Raw genomic sequence first — 27,938 nt, forward strand, 5'->3', positions numbered from 1 at the left:
TAAAGGTTTATCAGACTCATGAACATTACAGTAATGCATGGAAGGTTTAAAATATCAAAGTAATAACTACACTGAAATACAGCAAACATTGTTACATATATTTCCCTAAAATTATGTCTCATAATGAAAAGAAAATCAATGATAAAATGACAGTTAGCTTTTTCTTTTGCATTTATTTAAGCTCAAATCACCATTGTCATTTTAAAACGTTACCCTGCACCTCCTCTACTACTAATGACTGGTGTGTTTAGTGCTGGCAGGTCTATGCTGCCCCCTGCTGGACAACACTGAAACACCTTAAACCTGTTCACTTAGTTTTCTGTTGAGGTTTTAGAGGAAAGGAGGAGCAACTCTGAAAGAAGGAAACACTGAAGGTAAATTATGCAATCATTCAGGTGAGAGTCCATTTTACAGTCAGTGGAGTTGGGGAGCACTGATTAAAGCTTTTGGAAGAAAACAGGACGTATAAAGCAGGGTGAGTGTTAATACCACATTTCTATTAATGATAAAAGTCTGTGAGTCTTTTTCTCCATGTGGACTGTAGAGAGAAGACATCTGCTGTTTGATTCAAAATACATTTTCACAATTTGCCAAACTACTGAAAGAATGTAAAACTTTCTTTTGACATATGAATAAGTAAAACAAACTAAACTATTTTGTGCTTCATGTTTTAGTCTAGAAGCAGATCTGTGTGAAAGTGACAGAGTTTTAAAGATGTTACTTCCTGTTCTGTCACTATGACATTTTTCCTGCCTGTTTGTCTTGAATCTTTTGTTCTGAGCGGAGAGTTTCTGGTTTCCTTGTGCTGTTAGTGTTACTGTTAAATCACTGTTAGTGTTACTAGTATTAATGCCATTGGTAGTGGTACTAGTATCACTGTGACTCTTGTTATTATTGCCAGTATTATTCTTACAGCTACTGTTAATATTACTACACAACTACTACACAGGTGAGACAAAATGGTGCCACAGTGAAGGCAAAGTAGTACTAAAGTGTCCGAAGATGTACAGAAGTACATGAAGGTGTGGTTTATGATTTGGCAGCTATCAGTTAGTTATGGGTCGTGTGCTGACTAGTCAACACTTTCTGTCATATTATCTCAGGTGTTGGTGAGACAAGAAAGATAAAACATGTCAGTGAGTTACTCCATTGTACTGAGTGACATGGAAACCAGATGTTCAATGATGCATTTGTTCATCTTTTGTACTGATGATTTAATCAGGAGAGTTTTATGGCAGTCCGGCCGGAGAAATGTTCAAACTATGAGTCACATAACATTGTCTATGGGAAAATAAATGAGTTGAGTTTTACTTCAGTTGTTTTATTTGGTGTTTAAACATATGTTTGTGAAAATGCTGTAAAAGTACAAAATCACCTGAAATGATGAAGGCCTACTAGCATTACACACCCAAGATCTGTACAGTGGAGTAGTTGCAGATCAGATAAGAGACACAGAATGAAAGGGCAGAGGCAGGACGAAATTTTCATTTCAGAAGTGGGGGGGACACAAGTATTTTTAAGAAAAAGAAAACTGTATTAATTAACAGACAATACCAGGATATTTTGAAGGCACGTTAAAGCGTTACCATAGCGACCAGAGAGCGTTAAGGGGCAGAGAGGGCAGAGGACTCTTATGACTTGGGGCATGTCAGGAGGACGATACTAATAAAGTTACACAGTGGATTCACGTTTATTATTATATTTACAAAATACCACAGTTTTTGTGCTGGTCGTATTATTTTATTTTGTTGTATTTATCCGCCACACCTTAAAGGCCGGTCCGTGAAAATATTGTCTGACATTAAACCGGTCTGTGGCGCAAAAAAGGTTGGGGACCGCTGCCTGCTTTACAAGATTATTGAGAGCTTTGTAATTGATGAGGATATGCTGCTTTATTGGGAGCCAGTAAATGTGTTGTAGGATGAGTTTAACGCATTTCTTTGAGTAACTTACACTTTGACTTGTAAAGAAGTCTCTGATGTCCACTTTTCTTTTTTTTTTAGACGTCATGGCTGCCTGCGCCTAATTACCAAACACAGATACACCACACCGATTCAAACGTTAATGTAAATGAAACCTCTGATATTACAACCCTTCTAACGTGACCCAGGCAAAACAAACGCCCAATTTACAGTGGCAGATTAACAGCGACTCCTTGGCAACTAGCAGACCGGTGTTCAAATCCTGGTGCCGTTTACAACCTGATGATGGAGTGACAGCGGGGACAGCCAATCACACAAGAAACGGCAGCCAATCGAGGAGCTTGTGGGCGGTCTAAACTAAGGGAGACAGGCTTCAGTTTGAGTGGCCTTTTCCCGCTTGGTCCTAGTGCTTGACGTGTTTCTGTTTACCATAGCGTAACATTGATTTTGGACGGTAAAAACTGCAGGGGACCAAAACGGCCTTTTGAAAAAGTGCAGGGGACATGTCCCCTGTGTCCCCCCCAAAAATTACTTCCCTGGGCAGAGGCAGGAGTAAGGAGAAAAACAATGACTTTTACTGAGAGACAGTGCAGGGGGAGTGTAAGTATAATGGCGGGAACAGCTGGCAGATGCTGACTGGTGGAGTGAGCAGAGGGGTGTGTGCAGGAGAAGCACGAAGCTTCAGCAGAGCCCATGACAGGAGTGGATGGTTACATCGTGAGTAATGTAGGCACATGGTTTTAACAACAAAGAATATCTGGCAATGCTGAATCAGTGGAGAGCTCGTTATGTTACACATTCATGACACCAGATTCTGTGTCATCATGTTGAGATGGGACGGTTAGAAAATAGTAGAAAATAGTTATGTTATGTTGGGCCTTGCAGGTTTGGCATCAGTTCAACAAGAATAAACATGATGAGTGTTTATCACCAACAACTGTAGCAGCACTAGTAGGTGATACAGGAGGTTCAGTGGTTCCTCAAATCATAACATTAACAAGCATCTTTCTGAGTTGTCCTTCAGAAAGACACTGTATGTCTCCTGGTTCATGATCAGCAGATGACCTCTGACCTCTTTTTCCCTTCAGGTTTTCACCAAACAGCTTCCCTCAGTGTCCAACGTTACCAGCTGATCACTCATGAACTCTTGTAGAGGTATGTGAGGTCAATAAATATAAGTTCATCATGAAATGTGCTGTAATACCAGCAGGGGGCAGCACTTCATAAAGACATGATGCTGCCCACCAAAAGTGCAACACTAAGAATGAGATATTCTCATTTCATATGAAATACAGTCACCAAAAGCCTAATATTTGGAGCATGGCAAAAGTTTGTTGTTTACTTCCTGACAGAGTTTTGTGATGTTGAAAGACTGAAAGTATGAAAATGATAAAAAAGTTATTCCAGCAGTAAATGATTAACATGTAAGATGAACTTGTGGTAAAGTAGCATGAGATGAAGATTACATGTCCTTCCTGTTTAAAATGTGTCTTATGTTCAGCAGGGAGCCAAAATGGTGGCACTTAAAGAGGAGCTGCTGAATATTCTTGAGAAATTAACAGAAGATGAATTTAGGAAGTTCAAATGGTTCCTGGAGCTGGATGACATCGTGGAGGGCTTTAAAGGCATCCCAGAGTCTCAGCTGGAGAAGGCAGAAATGACGCGCACAGTGAATCTGATGGTAAAGGCACATCAGGATCATGGAGCTCTGCAGTTAACCAAGAAGATTTTAGAAAGGATCAGAAGGAATGATCTGGTGCAGCGTTTACAAAACTTCCAACCAGAACCAAAAGGTAAGTAAGAGGACAGTTATCTGTCAATAGTAAGGTGTTAACACAAAAGATATGAAAAAAATAGTGTTACAGACTGATTTTGGCTAACTGGCTCACAGCATGAAAAATCAATAAATCAGTTTTTTTTTTTTTAACCTGCTACATCCTTGTTGCTCGCTGCAACCAGTCATGTTAGTCTCTCTCTCTATTTTAAGTCTTTATTGTCTTGGGCACATACATTTTCTGCTGGACAGTACCAAATAATTCAACTTTAGATAATCACTTAAAGAAAAACATACAGCTGCTGTCTGTGTGTCCGTGTTGCTGGATGTTTAGGCATCAACACAGTACCTGCAAAAGGTTGTGGTTCAATGAGACCAGTAGACCTACAGGACCAGTCAAATGTTTGGACACACTCTCTTATTCAAGTGAATGAGAAGGTGGTCTGGTGTTTAAACACCAAGGTCTTCACCTTCACCCACCAGTGAGCCAGATAGGTGCTGGTGTGGCCTCCTGGTCCCTCTCAGGACCTGCTCTAGAAGAGGGTCCCAGTTGTCCTTTTCCACACTAAGTTGATTTGTCAGTTATCAGGAATGATCTGGTTAGTTGTAAAAACATCAGCTCAGGAGCAGAAGGTCAGTCACAGGAAGAGAAAAACATGATTTCACATTCAGACAGCAGATCTGTGAGGAGAAACAGCCTGTGTCTTTATATTTTCTTGTCATGTTAGATATCCAACCAGTATTTGGACAGTTACACATTTTTAGTTCTTCAGACTATTTTTTTTTTTTTTGTACATTTAAATAAATAATTGAGGCCACATTAAATTCTCAGTTTTAAATTTGAGTAGGTTTACATCAATATAGAAAGAACTGTGTAGGACATAAAGACTTTTAAAAGTGTTCAAAAGTAATGGGACAGATACATATAAAATCAGACTAAATGATTATATAACTAAGTGAACCAATGCTCACTTTAAACCTGGTGATAACTTCACTGACCAACAGACACATCCCGACAGCAGATCTGTGAGGAGAAACAGCGTGTGTCTATAGTTATTTTAGATTTTTTTTTTAAATATATTTAATTTCTCAGTACACAGACATTGACACAAAGTTGATACTCTGCATTTGACCCATCCTATACTCTAGGAGCAGTGTGCAGTGGCATTGACAGAGGTAACAACCCTAACACAGATGTTTCTGATGGTGGGAGTAGACCAGAGCAACCAGCAGAAGCCAGCGCTAACACGGAGGAAACATCTAAACTCATCACAGAGACGACCGGGGACAACAAGGGTTCGAACCCAGGACCTTCTAGCTGTGAGGCAACAGTACCAACCATTGAGACACCTCACTGCTCACACAGTAAGTATTTAGACAATTGTGCATTTTTTATTTTTTATTTGTCAGGCTCACATTCAATTTAAAATAACTGATCCTACATTAAAGCTTTAATTTGAGTAGGCTTACATCAGAACTGTATAGGAGATAGCCCTTTTAACACAGTGTCCAAAAATAATGGACAGATACACATTAAATCAGACTAAATGAACATAACTATGTGAATCTATGCTCACATTAAATCTTGTGATATCTCCACTGACCATCAGACAGTGATTTCACATTGGGTAATTTTGGGGGTCGTCATTGGATTAATGAAAGATTTTAGATGTAACTGTGGAAAACATGAATAAACTCTTGTCAAGTGTGCAATGTATTATATTATTTCTCCAGGAGAAATCAGATTTCTCTGCCATGTAAACATGAATGAACCAAAGAGTGTAGAGCAGCTGAATGAAAGTAGAGATTACTCAGAGATTTATCCTTACATTTAAAGTCCAACTAAAACTTTAACACAAGTTATCCTCTACAGGTCTAAATAAGGTAGTTCCCACCACTTTTTACAGTTTGTTGAATTCAGACACATTCAGGCTGTCAGGAAAAGTTCTGGCTCAAACACACAGAAAAAGTCAGGACTGATAAACATCTTCTGATCAGTGATTTGTTGCTTGAACACACAGATTTACAGTAACCAGTACTGTGCATGTTAACATGTTCCCCCTGTAGCAATCAAAAAAAAAAAAAGTTTTACACTTATTACAATTACAGTTTGATGGCTACTATGATCTATTTTATAAGATCAGGTTACGTGAGGAAGTCTGTTTTTGGGGGTCTTATAAGCTGTCTTGACAGTTTACAAAGGACATACTTGTAACGGGTAGAGGTGGTAGGACCCAATTGCAGCACAGAACACCAGTTTTAAATGATCTTTATTACAGTCCGCAAGGTGATTGAACAGATATAGGCAGAATGTGTAGGGCAACAGACAGGGCTTAGGGTCACTGAAGACAGAGTTGGCAGCAGGTAAGATAATGCCAGTAGAACTCACAGACTTGAGGTTGACCAAGCTGGAGTTTCTGGGCTCTCCGGACAGGATTGAAGCTGGAGGACGCCACACAGCAACAGGCAATACTCAAAGTCAGGAACAGAAGACTGGTGCGTTTACAGGGGAAGACACGAGGAGAGGAGGTCAAACGCAAGCAGGGTCAAAACCAGGGAATCAGTGCTGGAAGGTCTGGCCTGAAGCAATTGCAAATGACGATCGGGCAATGTGTGCGTGGGCAGGACAGGCTTATAAAGTGGCTTGATTACAGATGAGTTGCAGCTGAGAGTCCAGGTGAACAAAGTTGGCTGATGAGGTGGGTGTGGCTGACTGGCAGAGTGAAGCAGGGGTGTGGTGAATGGAAATGTACCAGCAGCAGGAGAAGAGCAGAACAGATTGTGACAATACTAATTGGAAACTTAAATGTATGTTAACACAATTTACAATTCACAAAGCATTAATTGTGTAAATTAAAAGTGTCAATTTGAATGTCCAATGTTAGTCAAACTGAAAGAAAAACCTCTGCTCGTATAGTCCAAGTGAAATGTCCAATCCTCAATCAAAATGCAAAAATAGAAATCAGTAACTGTGCTGCATTGCAAAAAATAAGACAAAATGTCTAAAAGAATCAAACTCACCAGACATAGAACAAGGAACGGGTCCAGCTTAGACTAGACCTCCAGTCCTCAGTACAGTTGTTATGGTCCACTGTTAACAGAGTCTCTTTTTACCTCCACATGGATGAGAAATCTTCATAAAAAGAGCTAAATGCATTTTTCCAATTTTTTTCCCAGCCAATCAGATCCCTTTGATATTTGTTAGTAGAGCAACAGAAGTACGAGACTTCACTGATTCCCAGAAGGAGGAGTACTTCACGAAGAGATTCAGTGATGAAGAGCAGTCCAGCACAATCATCTCACACATCAAGACATCCAGGAGCCTCCACATCATGTGTCACATCCCAGTCTTCTGCTGGATCACTGCTACAGTTCTGGACCACATGTTGACTCCAGACCAGAGAGAAGAGCTGCCCAAGACCCTGACTGACATGTACTCACACTTCCTGGTGGTTCAGACAAAGATGAAGAGGCAAAAGTATGAAGCACACAAGACAAAGAGGAAGAAGTATGATGAGGAGCTGACGGAGGCTGACAGGGAACTTCTTCTGAAGCTGGGGAGGCTGGCGTTTAAACAACTGGAGAAAGGAAACATCATGTTCTACCAAGAAGACCTGGAGCAGTGTGGTCTTGATGTCACAGAGGCCACGGTGTTATCAGGAGTTTGTAAGATCTTCAAAAGAGAGAAACTCAAGAAGAAAACAGTCTACAGCTTTGTTCATCTGAGCATTCAGGAGTTTCTGGCTGCAGTCTACATGTACCACTGTTACACCAGCAAGAAGACAGAGGAACTGAAGGACTTCCTGGGAGAAGACTACAGTTACTCATCTCTGGATGACTTCCTTCAGGCAGCCATGGAGAAATCTCTCAGAAGTGAAAATGGCCACCTGGACCTGTTTGTCCGCTTCCTTCATGGCCTCTCTCTGGAGTCCAACCAGAGTCTCTTAGGAGGCCTACTGGGTCAGACAGAAAACAGTCCAGAAACCATCCAGAGAGTCATCGACAACCTGAAGGAGATGAACAGTGAGGATATCTCTCCTGACAGAAGCATCAACATCTTCCACTGTCTGATGGAGATGAACGACCACTCAGTACATCAGGAGATCCAAGAGTTCCTGAAGTCAGAGAACAGATCAGAGAAGAAAATCTCTGAGTTTCAGTGCTCAGCTCTGGCCTACATGCTGCAGATGTCAGAGGAGGTTCAGGATGAGTTCAACCTGAACAAGTACAACACATCACGGGAGGGACGACGGAGACTGATCCCAGCTGTGAGGAACTGCAGAAAGGCTCTGTAAGTCCAGATGTGATTAACAGTATAAATCAGTGTAGATTTTTAGTTTAGTTACTTAATTAGTATAAATCATATAAAATTATTATTATTGTTTTAAAAAGTGCTTACTCTTCTTGTTTAAAGTTGTAATCATTTCTAAAAATTCCATCCATCCATCTATCTTCTTGACGCTTTATCTGGGGTCGGGTCGCGGGGGCAGCAGCCTAAGCAGGGAAGCCCAGACTTCCCTCTCCCCAGCCACTTTGTCCAGCTCTTCCCGGGGGATCCCGAGGCGTTCCCAGGCCAGCCGAGAGACATAAGTCTCTCCAGCGTGTCCTGGGTCTTCCCTGGGGTCTCCTACCGGTGGGACATGCCCTGAACACCTCACCAGGGAGGCGTCCGGGAGGCATCCTTACTAGGTGTCCAAGCAACCTCATCTGGCTCCTCTCAACGCGGAGGAGCAGGGAGTCTACTCCAAGCTCCTCCCGGATGACCAAGCTTCTCACCCTATCTCTAAGGGAGAGCCCAGTCACCCTATGGAGGAAGCTAATTTCGGCCGCTTGTACCCGCGATCTTGTTCTTTCAATCACTACCCAAAGCTCATGACCATAGGTAGGAACGAAGATCGACTGGTAAATCAAGAGTTTTGCCACGACGGATCTGTGCAGAGCCCGCATTACTGTGGACGCCGCACCGATCCGCCTGTCGATCTCTCGCTCCATACTTCCCTCACTCGTGAACAAGACCCCGAGGTCTGTGTAGAGATTAATATATAAGAGCAGAATTGCAGAATTCAGCCTGTTTAAAGAGACCTGATACACATTAAAGGTCAATGTTATATTTTTAATGCTGATACCCTCATAACATCTTTCTGATGACATGTTGAAAATAATTAAACCTCATTGGTTTGTTAATTGTGTTTGTGCTGAATCAGTTTTTCAGTCACTCTCCCAGTTTGTGGGTCACAGCTCCCAGTGCTCTCATTACCACTGGCACCACTGTTACCTTTACTCCCCACATCTTCTCTAGCTCCTCTTTCTTGGTATTTCAAGCTTATCAAGCTTCTTATGTTCCTTCTTCCTGATGTTGCTGTCTCTCTGGATCGCTGCATGTATCACCGCCGCCTTCTTCTGTTGTTTGTGGACCAACACAATGTCCGGTTGGTTAGCCAGCACCAGTTTGTCAGTCTGGATCTGGAAGTCCCACAGGATCTTAGCTCGGTCATTCTCAACCACCTTTGGAGGTACCTTCCATGTTTATTCTCCTGGTTTATGCTTCTCCGGTGTATCTCTTCAGGCGGGCAGCCAAAGCTGTGAGCCTTTGCTTGGCAGTCTCCAGTGCCTCAGGTACAGACAGCTTGTTGTAATTCCTGGGTATCCCTTTCTTCCCCACACCTTTCTATAATATGAGGTGACTCATTTTTCTCCATGTTGCCTTGATTTTGGCCTCCAGCCTCCTTATCCATGGCGGGTAATGGCCTTTGTGGCTTATGGTGTTCATCTTGTAGCCAAGCATCTCTAGGATCACTGTAGCTGTGCTGTATATCAGCTGATTGGTCTCAGTAATGGTCCTAGTAGGTACCCAATTACTGACAATAACTCAATACATTAAGGACCTTGCCTAAGGGTCCACACTGGGTATGTGTTACCCCACCCTGATGGGGAATTGAACCCCCAATGTCCTGTGCCAAATTCAGTAGGATTATCCTATCCTGGCATTATGCCATTTGGAGAAGGGCAGTGTTTCTGTGGGTGTCGGTGACTGAGTTCGTAGTGTGAAAGGTTAATTCACACCTTCACATTTCTTTGATATGTATGACAGTCAAATATTGGTCTGAGATTAGTCCTGTTGTGCTGGAATGAAGCTATTCCCAGAGCTTCTGGCTTCTTTGCTTCATTACCCTCCTGACCTCCTGAACTGGTCATCCTACTCACTGGTATGTTAATAGTTGGTTTGTTTATTGATATGGGGAGGCTAAAAGTGCTTAAGCCATGAAAGGTCCTGGTTTGTAACATGTTTACTACAGCTGTGAAAAACAAATGTTAATCAAAATAATCAAACTGTTTCATCATCAAATGCATGAAGTAAATATAAAGTGTCCTCTTTCATGATAACATATGTTGTAATATATTTGTCATTACAGACTTTCTTATTGTGAACTCAGAGAGACTCACTGTGAAGTTTTAGCCTCAGCTCTGAAGTCCAACCCTCATCTGACAGATCTGGACCTGAGTGGAAACAACCTGTCTGATTCAGAAGTGGATCATCTGTCTGCTGGACTGGAGAGTCCAAACTGTAGACTGGAGACTCTGGGGTCAGTTCACTGGCTGTTGATTTGGTAGAATTTCTTTAAAATATATTTAGTTCCAATTCTTTACCGAGGTTTCAAATGTTTGGCTCATACATTTTCAAGACAAACCTATAGAATTTTTTTCAGGAAATGAAACTTCTTATTTTATGTAAACATGACTTCTAGAGTTTAAACTAATATGAGGCTTCAGCAGTCTGAGTAAGTATGTTTGTGTTTCTTTGTGTTTCCTTGCTGAGCTGCAGTGGAGGGATCCAAACTCAAAGAGGGTATTTAGTTTTAAATATTCTCATACAAACCAAGCGTGAGTCTACCAGACTGTCAAAGCCTTATAAAAGCTTGAGCTCAACTTATGAAGTCATTTTCTACAGTGTAGCTGTGTTAGTAAGAGACCACGTCAAAGTCAGTATGGAAGAATGCCACCTGGCACCAATTACATGTTTTAGTTACACACAAATACAGGAAGAAGAGTTAATGTAATAAATGATTAACATTTTTAGTCCAACCAAGGCTGCATTAGTACCCTCAGCACCCCCTGGGCACTGAAGCTTATGTCCTCCAAACATCTTTTATTTTATTCTGATTGGATAATACTGTCAAGTGGAAATCTTGTAACTATATATTTTGTGTTGGACATACTGGGGTTTCCAACGGTGACCATGATTATTAACATCAAGAGAATGGGTCAAGCCTTGTGTCACATTTCTGTACAGACCAACAAAAACTGACTGAAAAAAGTGCTTTTTGTTTGCATCATTGTAGGCTCCTTTCTGTTCAAGAGCCCCTGGGTAATTGCCCAGACTGCCCATATAGTAGATCCGGCCTTGAGTGCAATGTGTCTGATTTCATATTGATCCTCTATTTACAGACTTAACTTACTTCAGCAACATTTTATGACTCAGTGTTGACATGAATATGTGTCTGAATGTTGTGGTGACATTTGGATGATGTCTGTAGAAGGCTGACATTATGATGATCCACAATAACACAATGGCAAAGTCAGTCTGCTCATTTTAGAGAAAAGCTCATTGATGAGGACATAGTAATGTTGAACTACACATTTAAAACCTGAACACATCTGATTGGATTATAAATGGATTTTAATCTACATCATTTATTCTTTATTCAGATTGAAGTTCTGCAGTTTATCAGAGAGCAGCTGCGCTTCTCTGGTCTCAGCTCTGAATTCCAACCCCTCCCATCTGACAGAGCTGGATCTGAGCTGGAACAACCTGCAGGATTCAGCAGGACTGACGCGGCTGTGTGATTTTCTGAAGAGTCTAGACTGTAGACTGGAAACTCTGGGGTCAGACACCATTATTTATTTATGATTATTTATTATGATTATTTATTTGTGATTTTTTTATAAAGACACCATTCCATCAAATGTAAATGTTGAAGAATTGTTAAACATACTTTTCCTCCTATTTTCCCAAACTCCATCTTACATTCTGTTGGGTTCAGCTGTTTATAGTTTCTATCATTTAAACCTGATTATGACGCAATATTTGGAGCATGAACTTTGTCTTCTAAAGTAACATCTTTTATTCTTTGTTCAGATTGAGTCACTGCAGTTTGTCAGAGATCAGCTGTGCTTCTCTGGTCAAAGCTCTGAATTCCAACCCCTCCCATCTGAGAGAGCTGGATCTGAATGGAAACAAGTTGCAGGATTCAGTAATAAATCAACTGTGTGATTTTCTGAAGAGTCCAGACTGTAAACTGGAGACTCTGAGGTCAGTTCACTGACTGTCTGTTACATTTGTTGATCTTAATGTTTAACAACTGAAACTAATTTATGTACATACATAACTTACATCCATGAACTTCATTTGTTTCCATATTTTCATTTTTTTCTGTACAAAGTTGATTCCTAAAGTAACTGTAGAAATCTCCAGCGTAATAACCTTTTTCGATAATTTATGTCAATCATTGACATGTATTGGGTCAAACTAGGCTTTGCGGTTATCACAAGGCTACACCACATCTAGGTTTAGACACTGTCTCCCCTTGAGACAGTGGTAAGAGAATGCCTCCCGTTTTCCTCAAAAGGAGCAGACCACAAAGCCTAGTTTGACCCAATACATGCCAATGATTGACGTAATTGATGGAAAGTTCTCTAACAAGGCGATAGTTTATCATTTTTGGTAAAGAGTCACATCTGTATACAGAAGATCCTCTCAACTAATATCTGCTTGAAGCTGTGAACAGATTATGAAACATTGAATTAATTCAAGTAGAAATTTTGTCTTCTAAACTGACATAATGTATTCTTTATTCAGATTGTGCGACAGCATTATGTCAGAGATCAGCTGTGATTCTCTGCTCTCAGCTCTGAAGTCCAACCCCTCCCATCTGAGAGACCTGTATCTGGGTGGAAGCGACCTGCAGGATTCAGGACTGAAGCTGCTGTGTGATTTTCTGAAGAGTCGAGGCTGTAGACTGGAGACTCTGGGGTCAGTTCACTGATTGTCTATTACTATTGTTGATCTTAATGTTTTGCAACTGAACCTTATTGATGTACATACAGTACAGTACTTGCACCCATGAAGTTCATTTGTTTTCATATTTAATTTTGTACTGTACAAAGTTTAGTGTGTAGTTATAACAGATGACTAATTGTTAAAGAAAGTGTAGAAAATGTCCACTGTTAGTTGTTAAAGTCAATGAATGTTTATAATTTTTGATAAAGAGACACTTCTGTATACAGAAGATCCTCTCAACTAATATCTGTTTGCATGTTTGAAACTGATCCAGTTTACTTGATGAAGGAGAAATATTTCTTTATTATATTCCTTAATGTGTTTTAATGAATAATGTCTGATCATTGATATTGATCCTTCACACACATACACACACACACACATACACACACACACACAAACACACACACACACACACACACACACACACACACACACACACACACACAGATCAGTGCAGTTGTATCACTCCCTCCAGGAAATACACGGGACCATGGTTCTTCAAATACAGATGACTTTATTTTCCTCCTTCCTCATAAAACATGATAAGCCACCGTCGAACTGTTTAAATACACAGTGTGCAAAATTAAGACATATTTGTATATATATAGAATGTAAACACATAAGCACAATACAACATAACAGAAATAAACGTACTTCACTGGCTGCACACAACTGAGAGGGAATGAGTCCACTTGACAAATCTTTCAAAACCAAAAATATAATGTCCACAAAAATATGATACTTAAAACCGAAAAAAATCTTCAAAATGAGCAGTAAAATGTCTCTTTGCAGAAACTTAAGGGTTTGAACTTCTTAGGGGAGGTTTTGCACAGTGCACCTTCTTTACTCCACTCACCTGTACTCCTTTTCTCCCAAGTGGCTTGTTACAATTAAATTTGTCACACTTGCAACACGGTCATAAAATAAATTCCTACCCAGTGTTACACAAAGAAAATAAATATCCATGAAAATAAATAGTATAGAAATAAAATATGTAACAAAACATTAAATAATGACAAATTATATTTATGGCAGTTAAAAGGTGTTTAAAGTATTTTTATGTCATTAAATTTAAAACCTGAACACATCTAATTGGATTATAAATGGATTTTAATCTACATCATTTATTCTTTATTCAGATTGTTCAGCTGCAGTTTGGCAGAGACCAGCTGTGCTTCTCTGGTCTCAGCTCTGAAGTCCAACCCCTCCCATCTGACAAAGCTGGATCTGAGTGACAACAAGCTGAAGGATTCAGGAGTGAAGCAGCTGTGTGATTTTCTGAAGAGTCGAGACTGTAGACTGGAGGCTCTGGGGTCAGACATACACACAACATGCAATACGCAACACACAACACATTCAAACATAGGGTTAGGGGCAGTGGTGGCCTAAAGGTTAGAGAAGTGAATTTAATCCTACCTGCTCCAGTGAAGCTGCTCAGTGGCTGGCATATCAGACTGTGGTTGTACTGGGCATTGCTCTCAGTGAATTTCACCTGAATAAATAAAGGTTTAAAAAAGCCACATACACAGACATGCACACACAGAGAAATACACATAAAGATACATACACACACACACACACACACACACACACACACACACACACACACACACACACACACTCACAGAGATCAATGCAGGTGTTTAAAGCATGTTTATGACTCAGTGTTGACATGACTATGTGTCTGAATGTTGTGGTGACATTTGGATGATGTCTGTAGAAGGCTGACATTATGATGATCCACAATAACACAATGACAAAGTCACTCTGCTCATTTTAGAGAAAAGCTCATTGATGAGGACATAGTAATGTTGAACTACACATTTAAAACCTGAACACATCTGATTGGATTATAAATGGATTTTAATCCACATCATTTGTTCTTTATTCAGACTGTGTGACTGCAGTTTGTCAGAGATCAGCTGTGCTTCTCTGGCCTCAGCTCTGAATTCCAACCCCTCCCATTTGAGTGAGCTGAATCTGAATGGAAACATGTTGCAGGATTCAGGACTGAAGCAGCTGTGTGATTTTCTGAAGAATCGAGACTGTAAACTGAAGACTCTGAGGTCAGTTCACTGACTGTCTGTAACAATTGTTGATCTTAATGTTTAACAACTGAACCTAATTTATGTACATACATAACTTACATCCATGAACTTCATTTGTTTCCATATTTTCATTTTTTACTGTACAAAGTTTAGTGTGTAGTTATAAAAGATGACTGATTATTAAAGAAACTGTAAAAAATGTCCACTGTTAGTTGTTAAAGTAAATTAATGTTTATAATTTTTGGTAACGAGTCACATCTGTATACAGAAGACCCTCTCAACTAATATCTGTTTGGAATATTGTTTGATTGGATTTTAATCTACATCATTTATTCTTTATTCAGATTGCAGTGCTGCAGTTTGGCAGAGATAAGCTGTGCTTCTCTGGCCTCAGCTCTGAAGTCCAACCCCTCCCATCTGACAGAGCTGGATCTTAGTCTCAATGACATGGTGGATTCAGATGTGAAGCAGCTGTGCGATTTTAAGAAGAATCCAGACTGCAGACTGGAGACTCTGAGGTCAGTAGAGAGTTGGAGTCAGTCTGTGCTGGTTTCAGCAGTTTAGTATTAAACACAGCCAGTATCAAAGCAAAAATCCAGTATTTCCTGGTGAACCTCCAACCTTCTCAGTGCTGCTTTGCTCAGTGAAGCTGTGAGAGGAGAATGGTGACAGGCTTCAGGATTGGACAGAAAGACAGAGAGAGAACAGTCAGCCAATCAAATGAGCCAGAAACCTGTTGTGCTTGAGTTGATGTGAAGACAACTGTTGTTGTTGTGTTGATGTCTGCAGGAAATAAAGCTGGATTACAGCTGACAGCCTTACAAGATGTATAGAGACAGTGGTCCTCATCATCAAACTGTCACACCATCAAATCTGATCTCAGGTGTTTGTTCTCTCATTTCAACACTAAACAATAGATCAGTTCATCTTTGTCAGAGCTCTCAGCACTTTATTTCCTCTGTGTACTTCAGTGAAACACTTGATAGTAAAAGTGTGTGCAGGTGTGTGAGCTTGGAGCTCAGTGTGTTCACTCCAACACGTTAACATGAGAGCTGAAAGGAAGCAGGTTACGCTGCACAGCTGTTCCACTTCTGGTCTGAACAGGACCGAAGTCCCTGCTGCTCTTTATACTGGATGTGCTGCATCACTGACTGACAGCTGATGAAGTGAGTCTCACTAAACACTCATTTATCTCCTCTGTTCTTTCTTCTTCTCTCATCAGATGGTGATGATCTCTGTTAGAGTCAGAGTGAACATCCAGGAGTGTTGAGAGAGGATCAGCTGGATCCTAACGATCCATCTGGACTGGAGTCTGGATCTGGATTTTGTCATCTTCACTTAAGTCTCTTAACTGACTACAAACTGAACAGTGTTAGGCCTTGCCTTTACTGTGGGAAATGAACTGAGCACATGGCTTTCTTTGTCTTCACCCTTCAAACAAAGGAAAGAGCGCCAAGGTGGCTCTCTGCCCCCTCCCTTCCCCCTGGACTAGGGTCAAATCACCCTAGTACTCAAAATCCCATAATCCCTCAGTTCTCGTCCCTGATTGGCTGTGAGACACCTGACATTACTTCCATCCACTAACGTCACCGAAATCTTTAAAATGGGGACGTGTGAGTACAGCTTACCTTTACCAGTCAACAAGCGAATGAGATGCTGTCTCCGTTAGCGACTGGCTTAAAAAGGTAACCATACATACATATACGTATTCCTCCCCAACCTTTGCTTCGAAGCTTCGACCCGCAGGACAAGAAGAAGACTTCAACCGTGTTCCCCTGGACGCCACCCTTTTACCAGATCCGAGAGAGCCTGCGACCTGAAGCCGCTCTCAAACCCTTGTCCTGCAGAAGGGAGGAAAACTAAGGTTTCCTCCGGTGGACACCAAGCCCTCCACTCGTATGTCAACTGCTGATTCTTCCCCCCTCGAGAGCCAAAATCAGCAACCGTTAGCCTGAAGGATCGGGACGCTTGAGGACAGCGTTGGGCTTTCCCTTTTCTCATTTATTATTACTGTTAATGACCCTTATTATGCCTTCACATAACTGTAAACCATGTTGTTGCTATTACACAAACTGTGAACTATGACTTTTTTTTTATACATTGCAAACTTCAATAATGTTTTGAAAAAAAAAAGTTTCTCTCTCTTACTAACCACACACACACATACACATATTCACATCCCACACCCTACAGCTGTTGGTGAAGTAGCATAGGATAAAGCTAAACTACATCCTAGCCTGATTTTCAGCCAGTGTCGCTGCCATAGACTGTATATAAAAGGTTGCTGCTGAGCCGCTGCTAACCCTAACCCTGACCATCAGTCGGCGCCATTGTGCCATTTTTGTCCAGCGGAAACCCTGCTTCAACCCCCACACTCCTGAGCACACCCACTCTCACACACCTGTCTATTTGTACATAATTATACACAGCAGTTGTTTAGTATTTGTTATTACTGAACATTAGAACAGTTTATAACTATACATTGATTAAACTGTAATAAATAGTTTTTAGCTTTAAAGAGAAGTGTCTTGTGATCATTGTGCATGTTATTGTGATGAGTCAGGCCACCATTAGATCAGTTGTTTTAGCAATGCTATAATGACCATATATCATTATTATCAGTCTCTTTATTAGAATACAACCAGGAAATACATGAAATGTGTTTCTGTATTAAAAAACAGAAAAGAAAACAGCTTTTATAGACTAAAGTGTGTAAGTATTCAGACCTCCTCTTACACTGGAGCAATAGCAGGAACCTGGCTCTCTTTAACCTAAATGGAGCCTCAATTAATATGATGGTTTATATGATTGTTGTGGCCTAAGACTTTTGAACAGTACTGTATGTGTCAAGTGTTCTGATTCATTAAAAAACTCTATGTGAAAGCGTCTTTCATCAGACGGGATGAAGCCTTCCCCGTGACTGCTTTTGTTCACAATACAGCTGTACAGGCATCTCCATGAAATGTTACTAGATCCTCTTTTATACAGAGAACCCGCAATATAGACATAAAGAGGATCCGCCTTTGATTTTTTACACTGAAACACACAAAAGCCAGCATAAAGCTAATTTAACTAATTAAGTTTAGTCTTAGTTTGAGTGTTTCAGGTATTAGGAGGAAAGCCTTGATTAGTAGAAGCTGTAAAGGATGAAATAATGCATTAAAACAAAAATTTGCGGTCTCCTGCTTTCCTGTGAGAGCTTCCAAGCTATGTTATCTACTGCAGGGTTGGAGTCTAAACATTCCCATATTGTGCTGTGATGTTTTCTTCCTGGAACTTCTTCTTCTTGTTTCTAGAAAATCATAAATTGCACGTTAAGCATTTTCTTCTTGTGCGTTATGCAGAAGCCGCTCTGCTGCCCCCTACTGGTACAAGCCTGTTATCTCAAGAAGTCAAACTGAACACAATACAGTAAAAGCATTGTTCATTGTAAAAAAAAAAAATTAAACTCTCACTTTTCACTGCTAGTTTTAGTTTTAGTTAACTGTAATAACCCTGACTGAGAGGTGTTGATTCTCTCACCCACTTTATCTGCTCTCACTTTAATAAATACAGTCAATCCAGCTCTGTTATGGCCTATTTAGGTAATAAATCCTCATTCTGTGTCCGTACCTTTTTATACTGAACAGTGAGACAGACTCAAAGTGTAACATTCCTGCTTTGAACAGGCTGTGTACAGGGGGCTTAGGAAATGAATGGTACAGATTTCCTGAAATATTGATCCCTGCTCCCTTTCACACACGACCCCATGCTGGAAATGTTGCTGAACAGGTTAACATCCAAACAAGGGCACGTCAAAGAAATAACTACACTGAAATACAGCACACATTGTTACATATATTTCCCTAAAATTATGTCTCATAATGAAAAGAAAATCAATGATAAAATGACAGTTAGCTTTTTATTTTGCATTTATTTAAGCTCAAATCACCATTGTCATTTTAAAACGTTACCCTGCACCTCCTCTACTACTAATGACTGGTGTGTTTAGTACTGGCAGGTCTATGCTGCCCCCTGCTGGACAACACTGAAACACCTTAAACCTCTTCACTTGCTTTTCTGCTGAGGTTTGAGAGGAAAGGAGGAGCAACTCTGGAGGAAGGAAACTCTGGAGGTAAATTATGCAATCATTCAGGTGAGAGTCCATTTTACAGTCAGTGGAGCCGAGGAGTACTGGTTAACGTATGACGTATATGGCAGAGTGAGTGTTAATGTAATAAAACATTCTTTTGTGACATTAATAAGTTGGGGTTTTTTTAAGTATTTTGTGCTTCATGTTTGAGTGTAGAAGCAGATGTGTGAAAGTGGCAGAGTTTTAAAGATGTTATTTCCTGTTCTGTCATTGTGAAATGTTTCCCGCCTGTTTGTTTTGAATCTTTTGTTCTGAGCGGAGAGTTTCTGGTTTCCTTGTGCTGTTAGTGTTACTGTTAAATCACTGTTAGTGTTACTAGTATTAATGCCATTGGTAGTGGTACTAGTATCACTGTGACTCTTGTTATTTCTGTCAGTATTATTCTTACAGCTACTGTTAATATTACTACACAACTACTACACAGGTGAGACATAATGGTGCCACAGTGAACGCAAAGTAGTACTAAAGTGTCCGAACATGTACAGAAGTACATGAAGGTGTGGTTTATGATTTGGCAGCTATCACTTAGTTCGTGTTCTGACTAGTTAACACTTTCTGTCATATTATCTCAGGTGTTGGTGAGACAAGAAAGATAAAACATGTCAGTGAGTTACTCCATTGTACTGAGTGACATGGAAACCAGATGTTTAATGATGCATTTGTTCATCTTTTGTACTGATGATTTAATCAGGAGAGTTTTATAGCAGTCCGGCCGGAGAAATGTTCAAACTATGAGTCACATAACATTGTCTATGGGAAAATAAATGAGTTGAGTTTTACTTCAGTTGTTTTATTTGGTGTTGCTGTTAAAGTACAAAATCACCTGAAATGATGAAGGCCTACTAGCATTACACACCCAAATCTGTACAGTGGAGTAGTTGCAGATCAGAGAGGAGACACACACAGAATGAAAGGGCAGAGGCAGGAGTGACTCTTACTGAGAGACAGTGCAGGGGGAGTGTAAGTGTAATGGCGGGAACAGCTGGCAGATGCTGACTGGTGGAGTGAGCAGAGGGGTGTGTGCAGGAGAAGCTGCAGGAAGTTTCAGCAGAGCCCATGACAGGAGTTTATGGTTACATCTGGCAATGCTGAATCAGTGGAGAGCTCGTTATGTTACACATTCATGACACCAGATTCTGTGTCTGAACAGGTCGCCATGTTGAGATGGGATGGTTAGAAAAAAGTAGAAAATAGTTATGTTATGTTGGGCCAACTGTGCACAAAGTTCATGAACTTACCTTGCAGGTTTGGCATCAGTTCAACAAGAACTGTAGCAGCACTAGTAGGTGATACAGGAGGTTCAGTGGTTCCTCAAATCGTAACGTTAACAAGCATCTTTCCTTCTTAGTTGTCCTTCAGAAAGACACTGTATGCCTGTTGGCTCATGATCAGCAGATGACCTCTGACCTCCCAGTTTAAGCACCAGGAATGACAATAGTGAAGTGTAGTATCTCATCATTTTTATTTTCCCTTCAGGTTTTCACCAAACAGCTTCCCTCAGTGTCCAACGTTACCAGCTGATCACTCATGAACTCCTGTAGAGGTATGTGAGGTAAACATATAGAAGTTTATCATGAAATGTGCTGTAATACCAGCAGAGGGCAGCACTTCATAAAGACATGATTTTACCGAACAAAAGTGCAACAATAAGAATGACAGATGATGAAAACAAAATCAGGCTGAAGCTATGAAAATAAAAAAAGTTATTAAAGCAGTAGATGATTAACATGTAAGATCAACATGTACAAAATTCATACTGGTAAAGTTGCATGAGATGAAAACTGAATACATGTCCTTCCTATTTAAAATGTGTTTTATTTTCAGCAGGGAGCAAAAATGGATAAACTTAAAGAGGAGCTCTGGAAAGCTCTGCAGGATTTGAAAGAAGATGAGTTCAAGGATTTCAAGTGGCTCCTGAACCTTGAAGGCATCCCAAAGGCTGATCTGGAGAATGCAGCAAAGCGGGACACAGTGGATCTGATGGTACAGAAACATCAGGGTCATGGAGCTCTGCAGCTAACCATGACAGTTTTAGAAAAGATCAGAAGAAATGATCTGGTGCAGAGTTTAAAACATTTCCAACCAGAACCAAAAGGTAAAACGTAAAGATATGTAAAAAAAAAAAAATAGTATTACAGACTGTTTTGTATTTGTATTTGTATTTGTATTTCTAAAATACATTTTAGCTAGATGGCTCACAGCATCTATTTTAAATCTTTATCGTCCCAGAGGGAAATGTGTCTTGGGCACAAAGTTTCTGCTGGACAGTACCAAATAATTCAACTTTAGATAATCACTTAAAGAAAAACATACAGCTGCTTTCTGTGTGTCCGTGTTGCTGGATGTTTAGGCATCAACACAGTACCTGCAAAAGGTCGTGGTTCAATGAGACCAGTAGACCTACAGGACCAGTCAAATGTTTGGACTCACTCTCTTATTTAAGTGAATGAGAACCTGGTCTGGTGTTTAAACACCAAGGTCTTCACCTTCACCCACCAGTGAGCCAGATAGGTGCTGGTGTGGCCTCCTGGTCCCTCTCAGGACCTGCTCTAGAAGAGGGTCCCAGTTGTCTTTTTCCACACTAAGTTGCTCTGTCAGTTATCAGGAATGATCTGGTTTGTTGTAAAAACATCAGCTCAGGAGCAGAAGGTCAGTCACAGGAAGAGAAAAACATGATTTCACATCCAGACAGCAGATCTGTGAGGAGAAACAGCCTGTCTTTATATTTTATTTATCATTTTAGATATCCAACCAGTATTTGGACAGTTACACATTATCTTTACTTCTTCAGACTCTGTTTTTTTTAGTACATTTAATTAAATAATTGAGACCACATTAAATTCTCAGTTTTAATTTGAGTAGGTTTACATCAACATAGAAAGATCTGTGTGGGACATATAGACCTTTTAACACACAGTGTTCAAAAGTAATGGGACAGATGCACATGAAATCAGACTAAATGTTTACATAATTAAATGAACCAATGCACACCTCAAACCTGGTGATATCTTCACTGACCAACAGACACATCCAGACAGCAGATCCGTGAGGAGAAACAGCCTGTGTCTTTATAGTATTCAGTGTTTTAGATTAAGATTTCTTTGTTTTCAGACATTGACACAAAGTTGATACTCTGCATCTGACCCATCCTATACTCTAGGAGCAGTGGGCAGTGGCACTGACAGAGGTATCAACCCTAACACAGATGTTTCTGATGGTGGGAGTAAACCAGAGCAACCAGCAGAAACCAGCGCTAACACGGAGGAAACATCTAAACTCATCACAGAGACGACCGGGGACAAAACGGGTTCAAACCCAGGACCTTCTAGCTGTGAGGCAACAGTACCAACCACTGAGACACCTCAATGCTCACACAGTAAGTATTTGGACAGTTATGCATTTTTTGAATCTATGCCCACATTCAATCTGGTGATATCTCCACTGACCATCAGACATACAGTACTTCCTGCAGGCTGGTTTCACACTGTGGGTAATTTTGGGGGTTCGTCATTGAATTAATGAAAGATTTTAGGTGTAACTGTGGGAAACATGAATGAATTCTAGTCAGGTGGGCAGTGATGTAATTCTGACAGCTGGTCCAACAAAGCAATGTTATTGGTTACTGTAATTGAGGTTGTAGATCTGAGAAACTTCAGTTTCACTATGAATGAAAAGTGTGGTACAAATTAAATGTATTATTTAATTATTTCCCAGGTAGATTTCTCCTGGAGAACACTGATTCTCTGCCATGTAAACACGTAACATGAACCAAAGACTGTAGAGCAGCTCAGAGTGACAGCAGCTGAATGAACGTAGAGAACATTACTCAGAGAGATTTATCCTTAAATGTAAAGTCCACCTAAAGGATAAACTAACACAAATTATCCTCTACAAGTCTAAATAAGTTGGTTTCCACCACTTTTTACTGTTTGTTGAATTCAGACACAACATACTAACTGTAACCTTAAATGTATGTTAACACAATTTATGAAGAAAACAGATATCAGTTCACAAAGAATTAATTGTGTAAATTAAAAGTGTCAATTTGAATGTCCAATGTTAGGCAAACTCAAAGAAAATCCTCCTGATACTGCTCGTATGGTCTAAGTGAAATGTCCAATCCTCAATAAAAAGCCTAACCAGGTGTCAGCACCTTGCCCTAACGACCCTCCCTGACTGCCAACTCCTGCAGGAAGTAATCAGCTGCATGATGGCGAGCAGAAAGGGAGGGGTCGTAACACCCCCCTCCATAAGAACGAGGTTCCACCTCGTGTTATACATCAAACAGTTGACAATATGTCCCAATCGGTCATGGTTAATACATTACCAATAGCTGACGGGCAGTACTGCACTCCCTCCAGGCTGCATCTTCCAGCACATCCCTCCATCCTCACCAACCAACCAACACTCAGCCTACCAAGTTACAAACCTTGACTGGGACACGCAGAAAACCCAAACCTGAGGTAACAGGTGAACAGGAGCCTCACCCCTATACTGATATTAACTACAACCATTAAAACTAGCTAACTAACTCCTCCCTAGTCTTCATGCAGTTAATGGTGGGGGGTACTTATGCACGCTAAACCAGCGGTGTGAAGAAAGCAACCAATCTAAGCTAATTTAATCCTCATACTGGATCCCGGACGAGCCCCCACTTGTCACAAACTGGCTCAACATATGTGACAAGGAGGGGAGACAGGATTATAAGTGCCAAATGAAAATGTTTTATTGTAACTTAAACATATCTACAAAAAGCATGAGGTGTGTTGCTGTTGAATGTAAAAGGAAAACGGCAAAACAAACCCAGAACCTGTAACGGCGTGGAGCCTAGGAGAGAGAGAGAGAGAGAGAGAGAGAGAGAGAGAGAGAGAGTGAGAGAGAGAGAGAGAGAGAGAGAGAGAGAGAGAGAGAGAGACCAGCATTCAACAGCAACACACAAATGTCTCACTCATCCACACACTACATTCACCACTGATGCCACTACTCTCCACATCTCATGCTTTTTGTAGATATGTTTAAGTTACAAAAAATAAATTTCATTTGGCACTTATAATCCTGTCTCCCCTCCTTGTCACATATGTTGAGCCAGTTTGTGACAAGTGGGATGTAACTGTAACTGTGCTGCATTGCAAAAAATAAGAAAAAGTGTCTAAAAGAATCAAACTCACCAGGAACGGTTCCAGCTTAGACAGGATCTTACAGATCTCCTCTTTTTTCTCATTCCGCCCAAAACACTTCTTTCTTTTGTTTTCGGGGCCACATCCCAACACCTATGATCATGGTTAAGTGACCAGTGTTCCCTACATGAAACTACACATGGCAGCAAAGTGAAAGCATGGATAACACAGATAGAGTTAAAGAGATGATTAAACTTGCAAGCAATTTTAGTATCAAACCATAAGATCTATATATCCATTTATTACTCTTCCCCTCACACCTTAATTACCCAGCTAACCTTTCTCTGAGTAACCTGGTTACATAAATACATGTAAACACACTGATAGTAGTTCAAAGCTATATTTTTCTTGTCTTTCAGATGAAAGTGGAAATCAGGATGGTTTACCTGAACATAAGCTCATTCTAATAACAAGATATCAAGATGTGACTGATGGAACTGATGAAACAGAAAGAATCCCCATTGACAGTATTTACACTGAGGTCCACATCACAGAGGGAAGGAGTAAAGAAGTAAATACCCAACATGAGGTGAGGCAGCTTGAAACAGCTTCCAAGATGAAGACCGTACATGACACTCCAATCAAGCGTCAGGACATCTTTAAACCCTTACCTGACCAACAGAAACGCATCATCAGAGTCGTTCTGATGAACGGCGTTGCTGGCGTTGGAAAAACCTTCTCAGTGCAGAAGTTCACTCTGGACTGGGCACAGCGCTCCAACAACCAAGATATCAGTCAGGTGATTCCACTTCCGTTCAGGGAGCTGAACTTGATCAGAGATGAAAAGTACAGTCTGCTCACGCTGATCTGTCATTTCTATCCAACATTACAGAAGCTCACAGCAGAGAAGCTCGCTGTCTGTAAAGTTTTGTTCATCTTTGACGGCCTGGATGAAAGCAGACTTTCACTGGATTTCGACAACAGTGAGGTCGTGTCTGATGTCACACAGAAGTCATCAGTCAGCGTGCTGTTGACAAACCTCATCAAGGGGAATATGCTTCCCCGGGCTCTCATCTGGATAACTTCCCGACCTGCAGCAGCTAATCAGATCCCTTTGATATTTGTTAGCAGAGTAACAGAAGTACGAGGCTTCACTGACGACCAGAAGGAGGAGTACTTCAGGAGGAGATTCAGTGATAAAGAGCAGTCCAGCACAATCATCTCACACATCAAGACATCCAGGAGCCTCCACATCATGTGTTACATCCCAGTCTTCTGCTGGATCACTGCTACAGTTCTGGAGGACATGTTGACTCCAGACCAGAGAGGAGAGCTGCCCAAGATCCTGACTGACATGTACTCACACTTCCTGGTGGTTCAGACAAAGAGGAAGAAGAACAAGTATGAAGCACATAAGAGAAAGAGAAAGAAGTATGATGAGGAGTTGATGAAGGCTGACAGGGAACTTCTTCTGAGTCTGGGGAGGCTGGCGTTTAAACAACTGGAGAAAGGAAACGTCATGTTCTACCAAGAAGACCTGGAGCAGTGTGGTCTTGATGTCACAGAGGCCTCGGTGTTATCAGGATTTTGTACACAGATCTTCAAAAAAGAGAAACTCCAGAAGAAATCAGTCTACAGCTTTGTTCATCTGAGTGTTCAGGAGTTTCTGGCTGCAGTCTACATGTACCAATGTTACACCAACAGGAAGACAAAGGTAGTGGAGGACTTCCTGGGAGAAGAGTACAGTGACTCATCTCTGGATGACTACCAGAAAGATGACGATGATGATGACGATGATGATGACAGAGATGATAACCATTACCCATCCCTGGATGACTTCCTCAAGAGAGTCATGGACAAATCTCTCAGAAGTGAAAATGGCCACCTGGACCTGTTTGTTCGCTTCCTTCATGGCCTCTCTCTGGAGTCCAACCAGAGTCTCTTAGGAGGCCTGCTGGGTCAGACAGACAACAGTCCAGAAACCATCCAGAGAGTCATTAACAACCTGAAGGAGATGAATACTGTGGATGATGATGAAGAGGTGGATGTTGAGGAGGAGGAGGAGGAGCGTATCTCTCCTGACAGAAGCATCAACATCTTCCACTGTCTGATGGAGATGAACGACCGCTCAGTACATCAGGAGATTCAAGAGTTCCTGAAGTCAGAGAACAGATCAGAGAAGAAACTCTCTGATATCCACTGCTCAGCTCTGGCCTACATGCTGCAGATGTCAGAGAAGGTTCTGGATGAGTTGGACCTGGAGAAGTACAACACATCAGAGGAGGGACGACTGAGACTGATCCCAGCTATGAGGAACTGCAGAAAGGCTCGGTAAGTCCAGATGTGATTAACATTATAAATCAGTGTAGATTAGTAGTTTAGTTCTTCAAATATAAATAATATAAAATGTGTATTATTGTGAAAATAGTGCTTGTTTATAGCTGAAAATATCATGTCAGTTATATTTATGGCGCTTTTCCACTACACAGTTCAAGCATGACTCGCTTCGACTTGGCTCGCCTCGCCTCGGTACGGTTCCAGAACAGACCTTTTCCATTACAAAAAAGTACCTACTCAACGTGGGCGGGGTGGTCATAGCACGGCTCCGCGAAACTGCTGTGACTTCGTTTTATACGCGACACAAAACACATAAACAATGGAGGACATTGAGGCAGTGGTGTACTTACTGCTGTATGAGGCTTTCTGTCACACACAAAGCAAGAAAATTGAGCCGAATGGCTGTAACGCTGCTGCCGGTATTTAAAAATGCCGGGTTTGATTCTTGTGTGGGACGGCTCATGACTCTTCGAGCGACAACTCTTCTGACCAATCAGCGGCCAGCAGTGTGTCGACGTCACATTTTAGTACCGGCTTGGCTCGCTTGGAACCTCACCAGAGCAGGCACTAAAAAAGTACCAGGTACCAGGTACTTTCCCTAGTGGAAATGCAAAAAGAACCAAGGCGAGTCGAGTTGTGCTGGAACTGTGTATTTCTAGTAATTAATGAATTTTACAGTCATTCAAATCTGGTGAAACACATGAAGGATTTTAGAGGTTGTTGTTGAGGTTTTATTACAGGAGCATTTTATCACAACATATATCAGTATTTTACAATTATCAGTGAATGCAGTGAAGTTATTATTACATGAGCAGGTTCTGCAAATCATATATAATCACACAGACACTGTTTTTAACACTATGATTAAGAGTTTAAAATAAGTTCTGTTTCATTTTACAAAGAAGATTTCTGAAGTCAGAGAGAAATGCTTTCATCATCATTTTTTTCTTAAAGGTTTCTGAAACATTTCATAGTGAGCACGGAGGATCAGCCAATCAGCAAACTGATTCAGTAATGTCAGTTATACAACAATATGTAAAGTTTGCTAACATTTACCAACATTAGCCTCCGTAAACTACTGGTCATACAAGACTAAAACCCTGAGTGTGTTGAACCGAGCAATGGAGCCTTTTCTTTGGTGTTACATGGTGTTGTTCTGAAGTCTTTCTGATATTCTGTTGGTCACAGAAAGAAACTCTCAGCTGTTTTCTCTCTTGTTGGTGTAGAGAAGAGAAGTAGCAGGAAATGCACAGAGGTCTGATCAATATATAAGAGCAGAATGGCAGAAATCAGCCTGTTTAAAGAGATCTGATACACATTAAAGCTCAATGTTATATTTTTAATGCTGATGCCCTGATAACATCTTTCTGATGACATCATGTTAAAATAATTCTACTTTATTGGTTTGTTAATTGTGTTTGTGCTGAATCAGCTTTTCAGATTCTCAGAAAATAAAATTATCAACTAAACATCATGCAGTCATCTGTCATACACATCTAAATATTTAATGATGTGCAGGTATAATATTGTCAGGTCATTAGTTTCAT

General features: G+C 40.7%; 1 protein-coding gene across 1 annotated transcript; it reads left to right on the forward strand.

The window, feature by feature from the left end:
- The first annotated feature begins 427 nt into the window (after positions 1-427).
- On the forward strand, positions 428-27,630 carry LOC134004350 (NACHT, LRR and PYD domains-containing protein 3-like). Its single transcript, XM_062443582.1, has 7 exons — positions 428-475; positions 3,011-3,077; positions 3,427-3,715; positions 22,098-22,313; positions 24,474-24,900; positions 25,759-25,947; positions 27,618-27,630. The coding sequence occupies exons 3-7, from the start codon at positions 3,436-3,438 to the stop codon at positions 27,628-27,630; spliced, it is 1,125 nt and encodes a 374-aa protein (XP_062299566.1). The 5' UTR covers positions 428-475; positions 3,011-3,077; positions 3,427-3,435.
- Positions 27,631-27,938: the final 308 nt, after the last annotated feature.

This window comes from Scomber scombrus, chromosome 22, assembly GCF_963691925.1.
Source record: "Scomber scombrus chromosome 22, fScoSco1.1, whole genome shotgun sequence".
In the NCBI taxonomy this organism is placed as follows: domain Eukaryota; kingdom Metazoa; phylum Chordata; class Actinopteri; order Scombriformes; family Scombridae; genus Scomber; species Scomber scombrus.

Excerpts from the sequence above, each read along its gene's own strand:
- LOC134004350 (XM_062443582.1), top strand. The coding sequence starts at position 3,436 with ATGGTGGCACTTAAAGAGGAGCTGCTGAATATTCTTGAGAAATTAACA. Across the intron at positions 22,314-24,473 it reads GACACCTCAATGCTCACACA|ATGAAAGTGGAAATCAGGAT; the intron begins GTAAGTATTTGG and ends CTTGTCTTTCAG. Across the intron at positions 24,901-25,758 it reads AACTTGATCAGAGATGAAAA|GAAGACAAAGGTAGTGGAGG; the intron begins GTACAGTCTGCT and ends TTACACCAACAG.